This window comes from Colius striatus, chromosome W, assembly GCF_028858725.1.
Source record: "Colius striatus isolate bColStr4 chromosome W, bColStr4.1.hap1, whole genome shotgun sequence".
NCBI lineage: Eukaryota > Metazoa > Chordata > Aves > Coliiformes > Coliidae > Colius > Colius striatus.
In genome coordinates, this window is record NC_084789.1 from 14,402,099 (window position 1) to 14,418,108 (window position 16,010).

Genomic DNA, 16,010 nt, shown 5'->3' on the forward strand with positions numbered 1-16,010 from the left:
TCTTCAAGACCTGCCTGGACATGTTCCTATGTGACCTGATCTAGGTGAACCTGCTTCTGCAGGGGGGTTGGACTAGATGATCTCTAAAGGTCCCTTCCAATCCCTATCATTCTATGATTCTATAATTTTATGAAATATGTAAAGGGCAAGTTTCAGGAGGATGGAGCCAGACTATTCTCAATGATGTCCAGTGATAGAAGAAAGGAGCAACAAGTACAAGGTAGAGCATAAGAGGTTCCAAAGAAACAGAAAGAAAAAGTTCTTTACTGTGAGGGTGATAGAGCAGTGGAATGGGCTGCCCAGATGGGTTGTAGAGTCTCCTTCTCTGTAGACTTTCAAAATCTGCCTGGATGAGTTGCAGTCTGACCTAGTTTAAGTGGTTCTGCTCTGGCAGGGGCATTGGACTGGATGATCTTTCGAGGTCCCTTCCAACCCTTAAGATTCTGTGATTCTGTAACACTACTCTGAAGTAAGAGAAAATTCACGGTCAACTTGATGATGTCTAAAAGATTGGGTTTCACAAAGTAATAACTTTAGAACATTTCTTAGTTGAGATGCTATGACTACCCATCTACACTCCAATTTTGTGTTTATGCAAGGAAAACAAATTCATTTGAATGAACATTAAGAGCATGGAATGCAGGTAGAATAAAAAGTACCAAATGTGAGTCACTCTTCTCTGAAGATATTATATACGTTCATATACACACACAAAATACTATATGTATATATCATATCTTTGAAGACAAATAAAAAATAATAAATTTTAGATGATAACCAATTTGAAAATAATTCTCCTTACCTCACAGGTATTGTAATCTTCAGAATCCAACAGGCTGCAAAGCTTTGGTAAGAGTTCAGGCCAATTCTGTAATTCCCCTTTTGAAGCTATGGTTGTTATCAGAATGCCTAAATTAATCAGAGGAATAAAGGAAATGAAATCTCATATATCTTTACAGATTTCACACCAATTTTTCTAATTATACTCCTCTCAAAGATCTAAGGATTTAAGAAATTTCTTGGTTTATTAAGAGCTGGCAAAATAAGAAGAGGAAGTACATTTAATTACAAATGGTATTTGAAGGGCTTTGAAATGCAAAGGCAGGTTGTTCCTTCCTGCTACCATGAAGGGCTTGTATGTGAGAAGTCAAGCACAAAGTAATTCCAATTAAGGAAATAATCATGCCCGAACACTGCAGGACAGGTTCTGCTAAGCTAACTAAAAACTGTACAAATCTTGACCTTCAGTAAACATGGAGTATCCACCTCAAATCACCTCCTCTTCATTATGATACAAAAGCATGAACATGTGAAGTTGTCATTCAATAAACTTGTAACCCAATAGTAAATTATGTGTTCACAACTTTACTATATTTACACAAAATATTAAGGACACATTCAAAGACTGAGATACCTACTAAGAGCTTACACAATATGGCAGGTGATCCAGTAATCAGCTGTAGAGGTTGGCTGATTCAGATCCAGCAAACGGATAAGATGGCCCAAAGAGTCACTAATTCAATTTCCAGCACATACAGAAATCCCAGGAAAAAACAATTAGGTGACAGGAATGGGGAAGGCTGCTTATAAACTAGGACTGACTATGTGTAAGTTTTGCTTCAATTAGTAATCTCCCAAATACAACTGATGAAAAATGCTTTCCTAAGCTTCTCCATTGAGCTAATAACCATTTATCCTTTTTCTTTGTAATAAAATGTGAAAATTCTTATTAAATATACAAGAATACAGGACATTACAGAGCAAAGGACATTCTGGGCAAGTGTCATGGGTTTGTGTGGAGTCGTTTCTGGTAATGGGGAAGGGGTTGCAATGATGGCTCCCGTAAGAAGCTGCTCAAAACTTTCCCCATCTGTAAGTCAGACCCACCTCTGAGGCTGAGTCAATTGGGTGCCTCTGCAATCACTTTTCTGGGAGGTGGTGGAAGGAATTGGAGAAGAGAGAAGTGACCATGCGGACCCCAAGTTCAGTGAGGGAAGAGAGGAGGAGGTGTGCCAGGGCAGAAATCCCCCCTGTATCCCATGGTGAGACAGCAGGCTGTCCCCCTGCAAGCCATGGAGAGAAGTGGTGAAGCTGAGATTTGTTGGCAGTTCATAGAGAACCCCACACCAGGGGTGGTGACTGTGCCCAGAGGAGGACATGAATTTGTGGGAGGGCAGCATTGCAGCAGAATGAGTTCTGCTGGACATGGTGGAAACCCACATGGGAGGAGTTTGTGAGAATAAGTTGTAGCCCTTGGGAAGGACAAAAGAGAGGTTCATTAAGGACTATATCCCGTGGGAGGAATCCCGCATTGGAGCTGAGGAAGAATGTGAGGAGTCCTCCTCCTCCGAGATTAAAGAAGCAGCAGAGATCATTTGTAACAGACTGACTACAATTCGCAACCCTCATTTCCGACCCCCCTGCACCACTGAGGAAGGGAGGAAGTAGAGAAATCAGGAGCAGGCAGCTAGGTAGTTAAACCCAGGAAGGAGGGAGGGGTGGGAGAAGGATATCTTAAGGTGCTGGCTGTATTTTTCTCATCATCCTGCTCTGGTTTTACTTTCTATCTGTTCTGTTTCTAGTTGGCAGTAGATTAAACTGTTCTTCTTTTCTTCCCTAAGTGAAGTAGTTGAGTCTGTTTTGCCCGGAACCATAATTGGCCAATAAGCCCTCCCTGTCCTTGTCTCAATCCACAGGGTCCTTGGTTATCTTTTCTCCTCCCATCTTTCTGGGGTCTCCACCATCCTAAGGAAGTAGGGGGGAGGGCATGAATAGAGGCTGTGTAGTGCTTCGTTTTTCAGCTGGGCTTAAACCACAACATCAAGACACAAAGATATTTTGCATCAAGGTTCCTTCCAACCCCTACCATTCTATGATTCTATGATCATGTTTACTTTGATGCAGTAAGGCCAGAGAACCCAAGACAGCAAAAGGCAAAAATGAAGACAGAGTTAAAACACAATTTTACAGTTCCAGAAGTAGTTTGTATCCAGTTGTCTTCATAAGTGCAACTGAATAGAATAGATTTCCCCAAAGCCTATGGAGATCTATGGGGTCTTAAAGACTATTTCTCCTGAATATTATGGTCCTGCAAAGAATATCAGATGCATTAACAGAAAATATATATTTTATTGTTGCTGGATCTTAATGATCTGCTTTATTTTAAAAACAATAACTTCATAAACTGAACAAAATAATTGAATGTTCTTGCCTCCTAGACAATGCAGTTAAATTACAAAATCGTCTCCCTGACTTTGATCTGGAACAGGTTTGTAGAATTAACAAAAGTTTAGAAACAAACTTAAGAATCTATGATTCTAAAAGCATTCCTGAAAAAGGCTTATTTTAGACAGCAACAGGATAATCTAGCAGGAAACACTTCTGATTGTGTAGGCAAGAAGCAGCTTGAGGCCATTATCCCCTTGCAACAGACACATGTAGTTCAGAAAATACATGTAATTACAAGCCTTTTGTAAAGGTCTGCAGAGAAGTCAATTAATGTTGTACCAGGGGTTTTTTTGTTGTTTTGGTTTTGTGTTTGTTTTTATTTTTAAATAATGGAGACTTTGATGTGAATACAAATAAATAGACTATCAAGAATTTGATAGTTTGCGATTCTGTGAACTAAAAGAAGCACTATAGACAGCATTTGAAGCTTTGCAAAAGGTTTTAAGACTAATGAAAAAATAGCCATATAAAATAAAGTTTTAGGCACTTATATTCATGTTAAAAGAAATCTATGTGGGTTTCTAATGAGCTTCATCTCCTTTCAAATGTGAAATACTTCCCACCCGCCTGCTTCTTTAGATAGCCAGCAGGGACCAGAAGACACCACAGATTTGCCTTTATGGCTTTCTCTGCAACACAGATATAAAAACAAGGACTTCAGAAGAATAATCAAAGTAAAGAAATAAACAATTTAAAAAATATTTTAAAAGTTTACAGCTTTTTGACAGATTTGGGCTAGAGTTGACAGTTAAATGAGGCCTTTCCTTCTGACCAACATACTCAGGTGTAAAAGTTAGAAACTAGAAACTGAAACTCTTTATAAAGGTGGTCTTTGATTTGTACTGAACTTAATTACCAATCAGTATTAAAGAAGCTGTTGATATTTGTCTTGACAAATGTGAAATCTATCAAGTACAGCAGTTGAACTAATTGAGTAGTAAACACATGAGAAAACAGACTCCAGAGAGATGTCAGAAATTGTTAAGAACTGTAATTGTCAAGACAGCACCTTTTATGTCACTATTGGAATTACATGCAACTCCAGTTTATAGCATCAACTCTACAATACAAAAATTTGAATGTAAAGAAGAAGCAACTATGCTTCAGTAACTTTCATGTCAACAACAGGACAGGGGAAAGGTTGGGGGTTTTGGGGTGGTAGTCTGCCTCTGTAGCCCCTAAAGTTGATTTCTTAACTCCTCATTTCTAAAAAGTTGAACTTCATGACAAAACTCCCCCCTCATAGGACAATCATTAGCTTTCTCTTTCCTTCTGCAATGAAGCTCTCCAGTCCTGCTACTACTCTTAAACACTCAAACTATTTCCCCTGTCTGCTTTTAAGCAGGAAGCTACACTAGGGTCCAGCCAAGACTAGAATCCCTAGAAAGTTTTAAGAATAATCATAGACACCTCTTAAATAGATGCATTTATTTCCTGGCAAGTTTGTGGGTCCTCAACATATACAGCTATCTTTTTTGAACTTGAATTCATATTTCAATGTTGGCACAAGGGTTTTTAAAACATGTACCACATAGCACAGAAGTTCCACACTGTTAATCATTTGAGGGTTAAAATAGAGAAAAGCTAAGGATATAACAATGTATAGTTACTATTCGGTCTTGAATAATAGTTCTAAAATAGACTCTATTGCCATCTTCATTGTCCTCAGTGAGGTGACTTCTGAGAATGGGATTAATCAGTTTACCTCCATTTGGTCAAAAGTATCATCTTTTGTCTGGTTAGCACCAGATGCCAGAGACCACAAAGGCTCCATTACCACCTTCCCTGATGCTATTTTCATGTACTTGCTCATCTTCCTCTCAGAATTCCAGAGATCTTATTTGTGGTTGGCTCATTAAATTGATAGTTCTTGAACAGCAAAACCACGCATCTCAAAGAGCAGCTATGACTAGCACATGCCAACTCATATGTAACAAGGCAGCCTAGGCAGGTAGCAATATATTTACACCAAGATAGCATCAAGAGTGAGCACTGGACCAATCTCACTATTAAGATAGAAACCTACAGGATCCGACATTTAATTACTTCACACAAGAGGGTGCAAAACATATGCTAAATAGCAACTATTATTATGTAAGTATACAGTTCATCAGTTGGTATGCATCTTTAGAGTTCATATATGCTTGAATAATCCCGGCAAGGACCACTTAAAGTTCAACAGTAATTGAGCTACTAATCCACAAATGTTTCCTAATAGGAGAAATCAAAGAATAAACTGCTCAAACCCAACCAAACAACAGCCCGCACCTTGACCTCTCCCCTAGTCACCACCAAACCACTCTAAGACAGCAATCCAGAGCTGTAACATATTCTTTAGGCAGCTCTATTGTACTCCACTGACAACTTCTATGAACAAACAAACAAGAACAACTCTTCTACAAACTGAAATCACAAACATACCTGCTACTCAAAGACTTGGGTTTACTGTCATTAAGGAAATGGGGCACTAATAAAATTCACAGTAAAGCATTTTTCTCTAGTCCAAAGTCCTTAAGCCACCCAGATGTCTGAAGAAGAAATCCTATAGAAAAAGCAAAGGATTCTAAAGGACTGGTAACTGGTAGATTATTTTATAGGAGAAATCAGCTGATACAAGCTGAATTCCTTTATGAACTTGCAACCAGCCTCTGTTTTTTTTATACTGCATTTAAATATACTTTTATTTTACTTTTTTAATCTTTGAGAGTGGGCAAGGAAAATACTATGGTTGTAGTAACTGGGAAAAATCACAAAAAGCAGACAGAAAATCAGCATTACATAGAAATAAGTAAAAAAACCCACAAATATGCATGTTATAGAAGAGGTGTACTAAACCACAGTATTTAGGAAATCAGAAATTCATGCAACAAAAATCACTTCACTTCTGGCTAATGTTCTGATGACCACACTTTATGTACTTTATTCTGATAGAAGATGTTTTAAAAAAACAAACTCATTATCCTAGTGTGTGTTATGCATGGTATAATGATTCCCCAAAGAGGTGTGCATATATTTGGGGGAGGCAGGGTGGAAATCAGCTAACAGAAGGGTTTCATTGATGCAAGTGGAGTGCTGAAATAGTTCTGAAGTCAGACCTTTACCTTGTTCCTGTTTTTAGGTATTAAAATTGGCAGCAAGTTGAATTTTAGTAGATCCAAGTAAACTTATGTTCACTCACATTTCAAGAGATAAGAACTCAATTGCTAAATCAGTTTTAAGAGAAAATGAAGCAAAAAGAAATGTGACTAATATATTCATAGTGAAGATTAATATCAGTATCAAAACATGGTATAATGGTGACAATTATCAGAAGCAAACAGTTTTAGGAGTTTATTAACTCTCAATAATGCAGCTCTCATATCAGTAACTTTTCTAGCGTGCACAAAATAGTAATAAAAGTAAACTTACCTACAGTAGCTCTAATTAAGGGGGAGGAATCACCAATGTTGTTTAGACATTCACTTTTAATGAAGTCAGTTACTCCATTTGGAAAGTTGTGAAAATGTGCTTTTACATTATTCTTCAAGATGAGACCGCTCAAGGAACGTGTCGGTTCATCTGCAACAGAAAATAATTGCATTCAAACTTCTGTCACCTCATAGGATAAATCAGGTGTCCAGAACAATGCAACAAAATCAAAGTTTATAGTGAGAGATATTAATCTTTATTTCCTTAACTCTCCTTCCAAATATACCCATCAATTCACATAGCAAAGTTCTTTTAGTTTCAGAGTTCACTATTTCCATTTATTCAGAATTAGACTATCAGTATTTCAAATTCTACATTTTAAGAAAATTTTTTATAGATAAGCAAGGAATAGATGTGAACTTATGTTATGGGTTTGTGTGGAGCTGTTTCTGGTAATGGGGAAGGGGCTATAAAGATGGCTACTGTAAGAAGTTGCTCGAAACTTTCCCCAGCTCTGAGTCGCACCCTGGGGCTGAGCCAATTGGGTGCCTCCACGATCACTTTTTGAGAAGAAGCCAGAAGAGGAGGGTTTTTCTTCTTCCTTCTTGCTCTTGTTTTTCTTTTTCCGGCTGGTGATAGTGCAAGGACTTGGAGGAGAAAGAAGCAACCATGCGGACCCCAAGGTCGGTGAGGCAAGAGAGGAGGAGGTGTGCTGGAGCAGAGACCCCCGCTGCATCCTGTGGAGTGGTGAAGCAGAGATTTTTTGGCAGTTCATAGAGGATCCCACACCAGGGGCAGTGACTATGCCCAGAGGAGGCTGTGAATTCATGGAAGGGTGGTGTTGCAGCAGAAGGCGCCCAGAATGCTGCTGGCCGGAGTCCAACGCTGGAGGAGTTTTTGAGCAGAAGCTGTAGCTGTTGGGAAGAATTCATGCCAGAGGTTCATTAAGGACTGTGTCCTGTGGGAGGGACCCTGTATTGGAGCAGGGGAAGAATGCGAGGAGTAGTCCTCCTCTGAGAAGAAAGAAGCAGCAGAGACCATCTGTGAGAGACTGACCATATCCCCCATTCCCTTCCCCCCCAATCTCCCGACCCAAGTCATTGATGGGGGAGGAGGGAGAGATATCAGGAGCAATGAGTTAAGTCAGGGAAGAAAGGAGGGATGGAGGAGGAAGATCTTAAAGTGCTGGTTGCATTTTTCTCATCATCCTGCTCTCTTTTTGCTTTTTTTCCTATTCTGTTTCTTGTAGGTAGTAGAATAAACTTTCCTTACTTTCCTCTCTAAGTTGAGTAGTGGAGTCTGTTTTGCCCAGAACCATAATTGGCAGTGAGCCCTCCCTGTCCTTGTCTCAAACCACAAGGTTCTTGGTTTGTTTTTTTCCCTCCAGTCTCGCTGGGGCCTCCACCATCCTAATGAGGGTGGGGGTGAATGGGGGGCAGTGAGCAAGAGACTGTCATGGTGCTTCGTTGCTGGCTGGGCAAAATCACAACTCACAAGATATAGGAGACTCATGAAAGAGTATTCAAAGACATTCTAATTATATTGACAGGCTTGCTGTAGCACTATTACTGTATGAAATAGATGACAACCAAGCTTTCACTATAGTAAGACCCAGAAATGAGGTAAGGACTACCCAGTAAGTCTGCCACTCTCTACTCTCATAAAAACAGCATTCATTTTTTCTACAAAATATTGTACTCCCTTCAGACATCATCTGTTCTATTAATGGATTAAATTAATAATTAGAGGGAGAAGAAAAAAGTCTTGAAACAATGTTAACAGGTGTTACACAGGATGAACCATAAGAAAAAAGTCACAAGAATTGATCTAAACAGAGTAATAATTAAAGTTTAGACAACAGTTTGAGTTCACTGAGCTCTTTTTGCCTGAAAATTCCTCTAAATTATTGAGACAAGGGGAGTGGAAAAAAAATAGTCTAGATTTTTCGGTTATATTGGAGCAGACTCACGTTTACTTCTTTAACCAAGAGCATGGCATTACTTCTGAAACATGCTGAAAGTGAGATCTGAATGTTCTATGTCGAAAGGATTATGAATCAATATTTGAAACAATACAATAACTTCACCTACACTATAGGTTTTTAATGTCCACCAGCTTGTAAACAAAGTAAAAATAAGTCATTCCATTTGTATAGCCCTGCAACAACAACTTCTCTGGAAGAATAGTTTTATTATTTTAAATAAAAATATTAAAGATTAGATGAGTGGACAAACCCCTCTCAACTACAGAATGCAGTTATGAGATGTGACAAGTATTACTATTATCATTATTACTTGGCAAGTCAAATGAAGTAACTTAGTCATTGTCATGGTTTGACATGACAGCCTTTTCTGGTAAGGGGGAAGGGGCTGTAAAGATAGCTCCTGTAAGAAATTGCTGGCAATTCTCCCCAGCTCTGAGCCAGATCCACTTCTAGGGCTGAGTCAATTAGATGCCTCCACGACCACTTTCTAAGAAGAAGTTGGAAGAGGAGGCTTCTCCCTCCTTCTTCTTCCTGTTTCTTCCTTCTTCTGTTCCTTCTTCTCCTGGCTGGTGGTGGTGCAAGGAGTAGGAACAGTGAGAGAAACAACCATGCGGACTCCAAGGTCAGTGATGAAAGAAGGGAGGAGGTGTGCTGGAGCAGAGACTCTCCTGCATTTTGCGGAGAGGACTAGCGAAGCTGAGATTTATTTGCATTTCTTTAAAGACCCCGCATCAGCGGTGGAGACTCATTTTGATAATGACCCCATATCAGGGGCAGAGACTCATGTTGCTAAAGCTGGCCTCGGACCAGGGGCAGCGATTCACTTCATTGAAGGCCCTGAGTCAGGGACAGTGACTATGGCTAGAGGAGGTCATGTCCTGTGGGAGAGACCTAATCACTTCACTGCAGAACCCGAGCCAGGGGCAGTGATTTTCTTCTTTAAAACTATGGTCAGAAAAGGCTGTGTCCCGAGGGAGGGACCCTGTATCACTATGGCCGGAGCAGGCCGTGTCCCGAGGAAGGGACTCAATATCCACAGCTGTAACTGTGGGAAGGAACCCACGACAAAGCAATTGATTAAACTTATGCCCAGAAGAGGCCTTGTCCTGAGAGAGGGACCCTGCAACTGCAGAAACTGCAATCGCGGTGAAGAATCCACTCCAGAGATATTCACCAAGGACTGCGTCCTGTGTGAGGGACCATGTATCGGCAGAAGCCGCAGCGGTTGGGAACAACTCACACCAGAGAAGTTTGTTAAGGATTGTGCCCCAGGGGGAGAAATCCCATGTTGGAGCAGGGGAAGAATGCCAGGAGTCGTCCCCATCTGAGAAGAGAGAAGCGGCAGAGCCCATCTGTGAAAGACTGACCACATCCCCATTCCCTGCCCCCCTGAGTCACTGAGGGGGGAGGAGGTAGAGATATTGGGAGCAGTGAGCTGGGTCGGAGAAGAAAGGAGGGATGAGGGAGGGAGATCTTAAAGCGCTGGTTGTAATTTTATCATCATCCTACTCCCTTTTTGCTTTTATTCAGTTCTGTTTCTTGCAGAATAAACTTTCCTACTTTCCTCTCTAAGTCAAGTACTGGAGTCTGTTTTGCCCGGAACCGTAATTGACAGTGAGCCCTCACTGCCCTTGTCTTAATCCACAACAACCTTGCTTATCTTTTTGCTCTCATTTCGCTGGGGCCTCTGCCATCCTAACGAGGGTGGGAGTGAATGGGGGCACCGAGCGAGAGACTGTCGTGGTGCTTCTGTGCTAGCTGGGCCAAACCACAACAGTCATATTGCTTAAGTTTTGAAGATGTCAATGATGTAGATGCAGAGAATGACCTAAAGGAAGTTCTCAATTGAACTCTTGATCAGATTCAGGTTTGCCTGAAATACTCTCTGAATTCAAAGCAAAACCTGTCATGGTTTGATCCCAGCCAGCAACTAAAGATCACACAGTCGTTTGCTCCTTGGCCCCGCACCCTGACACCACCCTGTAGGATGGGGAGGAGAATCGGAAAAGAAAACAAAACTTGTTGGTTGAGAATAAGAACGGTGTAATAACTAAAACAGAATATGAATAAAACAAAAAGAGAAACAAAACCCGGAAAAGGCAAGTGAGGCACAATGCAATTGCTCATTACCCACTGACCAATGCCCTAGCAGTGATCTGCAGGCATCACTTGTTTTTTTCTTTGGATTTGTTTCTCCCACTCTCTTTTTAATATTCCTTTTAAGAACAACTATAGCATTATATTTTATTATTATATTTTAGTTATTACACTGTTATTATCTGTCCTGTGTTTGGCCAGGATACGGTTAACCTTCACAAGAAGCTAGGAAGGGGCACAATCAGGGCAGCTGACTCAGGCTGGCCAATGGATCTGCCATACCATACTGACATCATGTCCAGTATATATTTGGGGGAGGGCACTTCAGGAACCCTGATTTTCAATTGGAAGCCATTGGATCACAGGTGGTGAGCCATTTGTTTAGACCAAATTAAGCTGGAGATTGTTCATGAAAGGGCACTTGAGCTGCTCTGCACAGGACCAGATATGAAAAATGTGCTATACACTGCAGCCAGGGAGAATGACCATAGCTGGAACCTCTGGCAGAAAGTACCCAGGGAGACTCGAGGCCAACCCCTCCAGTTTTGGAGTTAGGGATACAGAGGATCTGAGGCCCACTATACTCCAACCAAGAAGGAGATATTGGCAACATATGAAAGAGTTTGAGTTGCCTTGGAAGTGATTGGCAAAGAAACATAGCTCCTCCTGGCACCCCGACTGCCAGTGCTGGGCTGGATGCTCCAAGGGATGTTCTCCTCCACACATCATGCGACTGATGCTACATGGAGTAAGTGGGTCACACTGATCACACAATGAGCCCCTATAGGAAATCCCAGTCACCCAGGAATCCTAGATGTGATCACAAACTGGTCAGAGGGCAAAGATTTAAAAATATCACCAGAGAAGGACCTGGTGAGAGGACAGAGTGTACCCTCAGCAAGTTCAATGATGACACCAAACTGGGAGGACTGGCTGATTCCCCAGAAGGCTGTGCTGCCATTCAGCGGGATCTCGACCGGCTTGAGAGTTGGGCACAGAGGAACCTCATCAGCTTCAACAAGGACAAGTGCAGAGTCCTGCATCTGGGAAGGAAAAACCCCATGCACCAGTACAGGCTGGTGGTCAAACTGCTGAAGAGCAGCTCTGCAGAGAGAGACCTGGGAGTCCTGATTGATAATAAACTAACCATGAGCCAGCAATATGTCCTCATGGCCAAGAAGGCTAATGGCATCCTGGGATGCATCAAGAAGAGTGTGGCCAGCAGGTCAAGGGAGGTTCTTCTCCCTCTCTACTCTGCCCTGGTGAGGCCTCATCTGGAGTACTATGTCCAGTTCTGGGCTCCTCAGCTCAAGAGGGATAGAGAACTTCTGGAGAGAGTCCAGCGCAGGGCCACAAAGATGATCAAGGGTATAGAACATCTTTCATATGAGGAAAGGCTGCGGGAACTGGGGCTGTTTAGTCTGGAGGAGATTGAGGGGAGATCTTATTAACATTTATAAATATCTAAATGGTGGGTGACAGGAGCTTGGGACATCCATTTTTTCTATAGTAGACAGAAAACAGGACAAGGGGTAATGGGATGAAGCTGGAACACAAAAAGTTCCACTTAAACATAAGAAAAAACTATTTCACCGTGAGGGTGACGGAGCAGTGGAACAGGCTTCCCAGAGGGGTTGTGGAGGCTCCTTCCTTGGAGGTCTTCAAGACCCACTTGGACATTTTCCTATGCGACCTGATCTAGGTGAATCTGCTTCTGCAGGGAGGTTGGACTAGATGATCTCTAAAGGTCCCTTCCCACCCCTACCATTTTATGATTCTATGAACTGCACTGAATCAAGTACTATTTGGTGGACAGAAGTATATTTAGAATTTACACTAGCAACACCTTCCCCTTTTCTAGGGAATCACTACACAGAGATGCTTGATACTGGCATTTTAAGTCCACTTAGATCTGACATGAGAAACAATAAAGCAAACATGACCGAGTAGGAGAGTTTAACTTAATAAAAGTAAACAAAGAAACACCCCTTGCAGCAGACTATGTTTCTCTCTTAAGTAATACTAAGGAAAGGCTTCAAAGGATGACTAAATACCTCCAACTTACAAAAAAATCCCACAAGAAACAAACCATCAGTCTTTACCAAATACTACCTGACACTCAGAAGGCAGCACAGCAAAAAATAATCTAGGGAAAGCCTGAAAATCTCTGTCCTTTCTCTCTACAAGCCACTTGAGAGAAAATATAATTCAAGACTCACCCCCATAATGACTTTGCTTACAGTGAACAGCACCTTTGAAGAACCTAAACCAATATGATTATGTACACAGAATGATAGAATGGTTTGGGTTAGAAGGGACCTTAAAGGTCATTTAGTCCAACTCCCCCTGCCATGGGCAGTGACACCTTCCACTAAACCAGGTTGCACAAAGCCCCGTCTAACCTGACCTTGAATACTTCCAAGGAGAGGGCATCCACAACCTCTCTGGGCAACCTGTTCCAGTGCACCACCCTCACAGGGAAGAACTTTTTCCTTACATCTAATCTAAATCTACCCTCTTTCAGTTTGAAGCCACATCCCCTTGTCCTATTGCTACATGTCCTTTCAAAAAGTCTTGCTCTGGCTTTCTCATAGGCACCCTTTAGGTACTGGAAGGCTATTATAAGGTCTCCCAGGAGTCTTCTCCAGGCTGAACAACCTCAACTCTCTCAGTCTGTCTTCATAGGAGAGATGCTCCAGCCTTCGAATCATCTTCGTGGCCCTCCTCTGGACTCACTCCAACAGATCCATGTTCTTCTTATGCTGAAGGCCCCAGGGCTGAACACAGTACTCCAGGTGGGGTCTCACAAGAGCAGAGTAGAAATGCAGAATCACCTCCCTTGATTTGTTGGCCATGCTTCTTTTGATGCAGTCTAGGATATCTTTGGATTTCTGGGCTGCAAGGGCACATTGCTGTCATATTCAGATTTTCATCCACCAATATCCCCAAGTCCTTCTCCACTGGAATGTTCTCAATCCACTCATCACCCAGCCTGCATTTGTGCTTGGAATTGCTCTGACCCATATACAGGATCTTGCACTTGGCCTTGTTAAACTTCATGAGATTCACATGGGCCCACAGTTTCCAGAAAGATCTACTCCATGATCTTGCTGGGCACAGAGGTGAGAGTGACTGGCCTGTTGTTTGCTGGGTCTTCCTTTCTTCCCTTTTTTTAAATGGGGGGTATATTTCTCCTTTTCCAGTCAGCAGGAACTTCACCAGACTGCCACAACTTGTTAAAGATTATGGATAGTGGCTTAGCCACTTCATCTGCCAGTTCCCTCAGGACCCATGGACTTGTGCACCTTCAGGTTCGTTAGCTGCTCTGGAACCTGATCTTCTACAGTGGGCAGTTCCTCATTCTCCCAGTCCCTGCCTTTGCCTTCTGTGACTTGGGTGGTGTGGATGGAGGACTTCCCATTGAAGACTAAAGCAAAATAGTTGTTGAGCACCTCAAGCCTTCTCCATGTCCTAGGTAATCAGGTCTCCTGTTTCCTTCCAGAGAAGGCCCACATTTTACCTAGTCTTCCTTTTATCATCAACATACCTATAGAAGCTTTTCTTGTTGCCCTTGATGTCCCTGGCCAGATTTAATTATATCATAGCTTTAGCTTTCCCAATCTGATCCCTGGCTGCCCGAACAATGTCTCTGTCTTCCTCACAGGCTATCTGTCCTTGCTTCCACCCTCTATAGGCTTCCTTGTTGTGTTGGGAGTTTGTCCAGGAACTCCTCGTTCATTCATGCAGGCCTCCTGGTGTTTTTACCCAACTTACTCTTTGTTGGGATGCATTGCTCCTGAGCTTGGAGGAGGTGATCCTCGACCATTAACCAGCTTTCTTGGGCCTCTCTTCCCTCCAGGGCTTTGTCCCATGGTACTCTACCAAGCAGTTCCCTAAAGAGGCTAAATTCTGCTCTCCTGAAGCACAGGGTAGCAAGCTTCCTGTGTTCCTTCCTCACTGCTCTAAGAATCTTGAACTCCACCATTTCATGGTCACTGTAGCCAAGGCTGCCCTTGAGCTTCACATCCCCCACCAGATCCTTCTTGTTTGTGAGAACAAGGTGCAGCATAGCATCTCGCCTCATTGGCATCTCTGTCACTCGAAGAAAGAAGTTATCATTAATATATTCCAGGAACCTGATGGATTGCTTATACTCTGCTGTGTGGTCCCTCCAACAGATATCAGGGTGGTTGAAATTCCCCGTGAGGAGCAGGGCTTGTGAATGTGAGGCTGCTCCTATCTGTCTATATAGGGCCTCATTCACTCAGTCTTCCTGATTGGGTGGCCTGTAGCAGACCCTTACTGTAACGTCCCCTGTTCCTGCCCCCCCTTTAATCCTGACCCATAAATTCTGTTGGCTCCTCATCCATACATGAAGACACTAAGCTAGTAAACAGGTACTACGATCAAGATCCTTGTTATTGCATCTGTTCTTTTTTAATGCTTTCCTTTTATAGGTTTCAGAGATAGGGAAAGAGATAATGGAGATCCCATGCTCCACTCATTCTGGATGTTCAGAATAAGGAGTTTCAAGAAAGTATTCCCAAAGCATTCAATCACATAACACAAACTTTGAAGCTATCAGTGAATTCCTTCAAGACTCTTAATTGAAGAAATAAAAATAAAAACCTGACACTTCTTACATGTGGTATGTATGCCATAGAACTACTTAGGAGAAGCATTTTCTTTAAATCGGCATTGCAATGTCTATACAGAAGCATAGATAAGAATTAGTCATCATAAGGGGATGGGGGAAATGGAACTTTTAGTGGTCTGATCTGACAAAATTCATTATCGCATAACTTGGTTTCCCTTAAGATATTAATACACCTCAATTACTTTGTTACTAAAATTCATCTGGGCTTAGTTTCTTTTTGTTATTCTTAACATATCTGAATTTAAGGGAAAACCTGTTTAAATAGGACACTACATATGTTATGCAGCATTTTAAACTGTAAGGATACATTAATCCAACTTGACTTCTGAATTGTTATCCAGTCAGATTTTTAGCCTAATTAATAATGACATCACACGGGATGATGTTCTTGGGGGGGGGGGCGGGGAGCTGATGGTAGGAGGTATTTTAGTTAAACAGTTAAAGCTGCTTAACCAGTTTTCAGGATTAATTCTGTTTACCAAAAATACCTTCCTGAAACTGGAAGCTGGTTGATCAACACCTAACTTCGCACAGTGGTCTTTTTCTTGCTCAACTTCAAAGATCTTTCAACATGAACACACCAAGAAAGTTCATAATGGAATGGACTCATGAAAACTGCTGTCCAGATCAAATTTA

The 16,010-nt window shown here is 41.8% G+C and overlaps 1 protein-coding gene across 8 annotated transcripts in view; it reads right to left on the reverse strand.

The window, feature by feature from the left end:
* LOC133628454 (transportin-1-like) overlaps positions 1-16,010 on the reverse strand; it is a 103,481-nt gene that overhangs the window by 60,824 nt on the left and 26,647 nt on the right. For 6 of the 8 annotated variants that reach the window (XR_009820693.1, XM_062016615.1, XM_062016617.1 and 3 more), the window contains 3 exons: positions 7,162-7,550; positions 6,637-6,786; positions 803-909 (listed from right to left, as the gene is read on the reverse strand). Coding sequence is in view for 7 of the 8 variants with exons in the window: in XM_062016615.1 (XP_061872599.1) it covers positions 803-909; positions 6,637-6,786; positions 7,162-7,465 (561 nt within the window). In the remaining variant the exon portion in view is untranslated. The remainder of the gene's footprint in view (positions 1-802; positions 910-6,636; positions 6,787-7,161; positions 7,551-16,010) is intronic. The other 2 variants (XM_062016619.1, XM_062016620.1) reach the window with 1 other exon arrangement.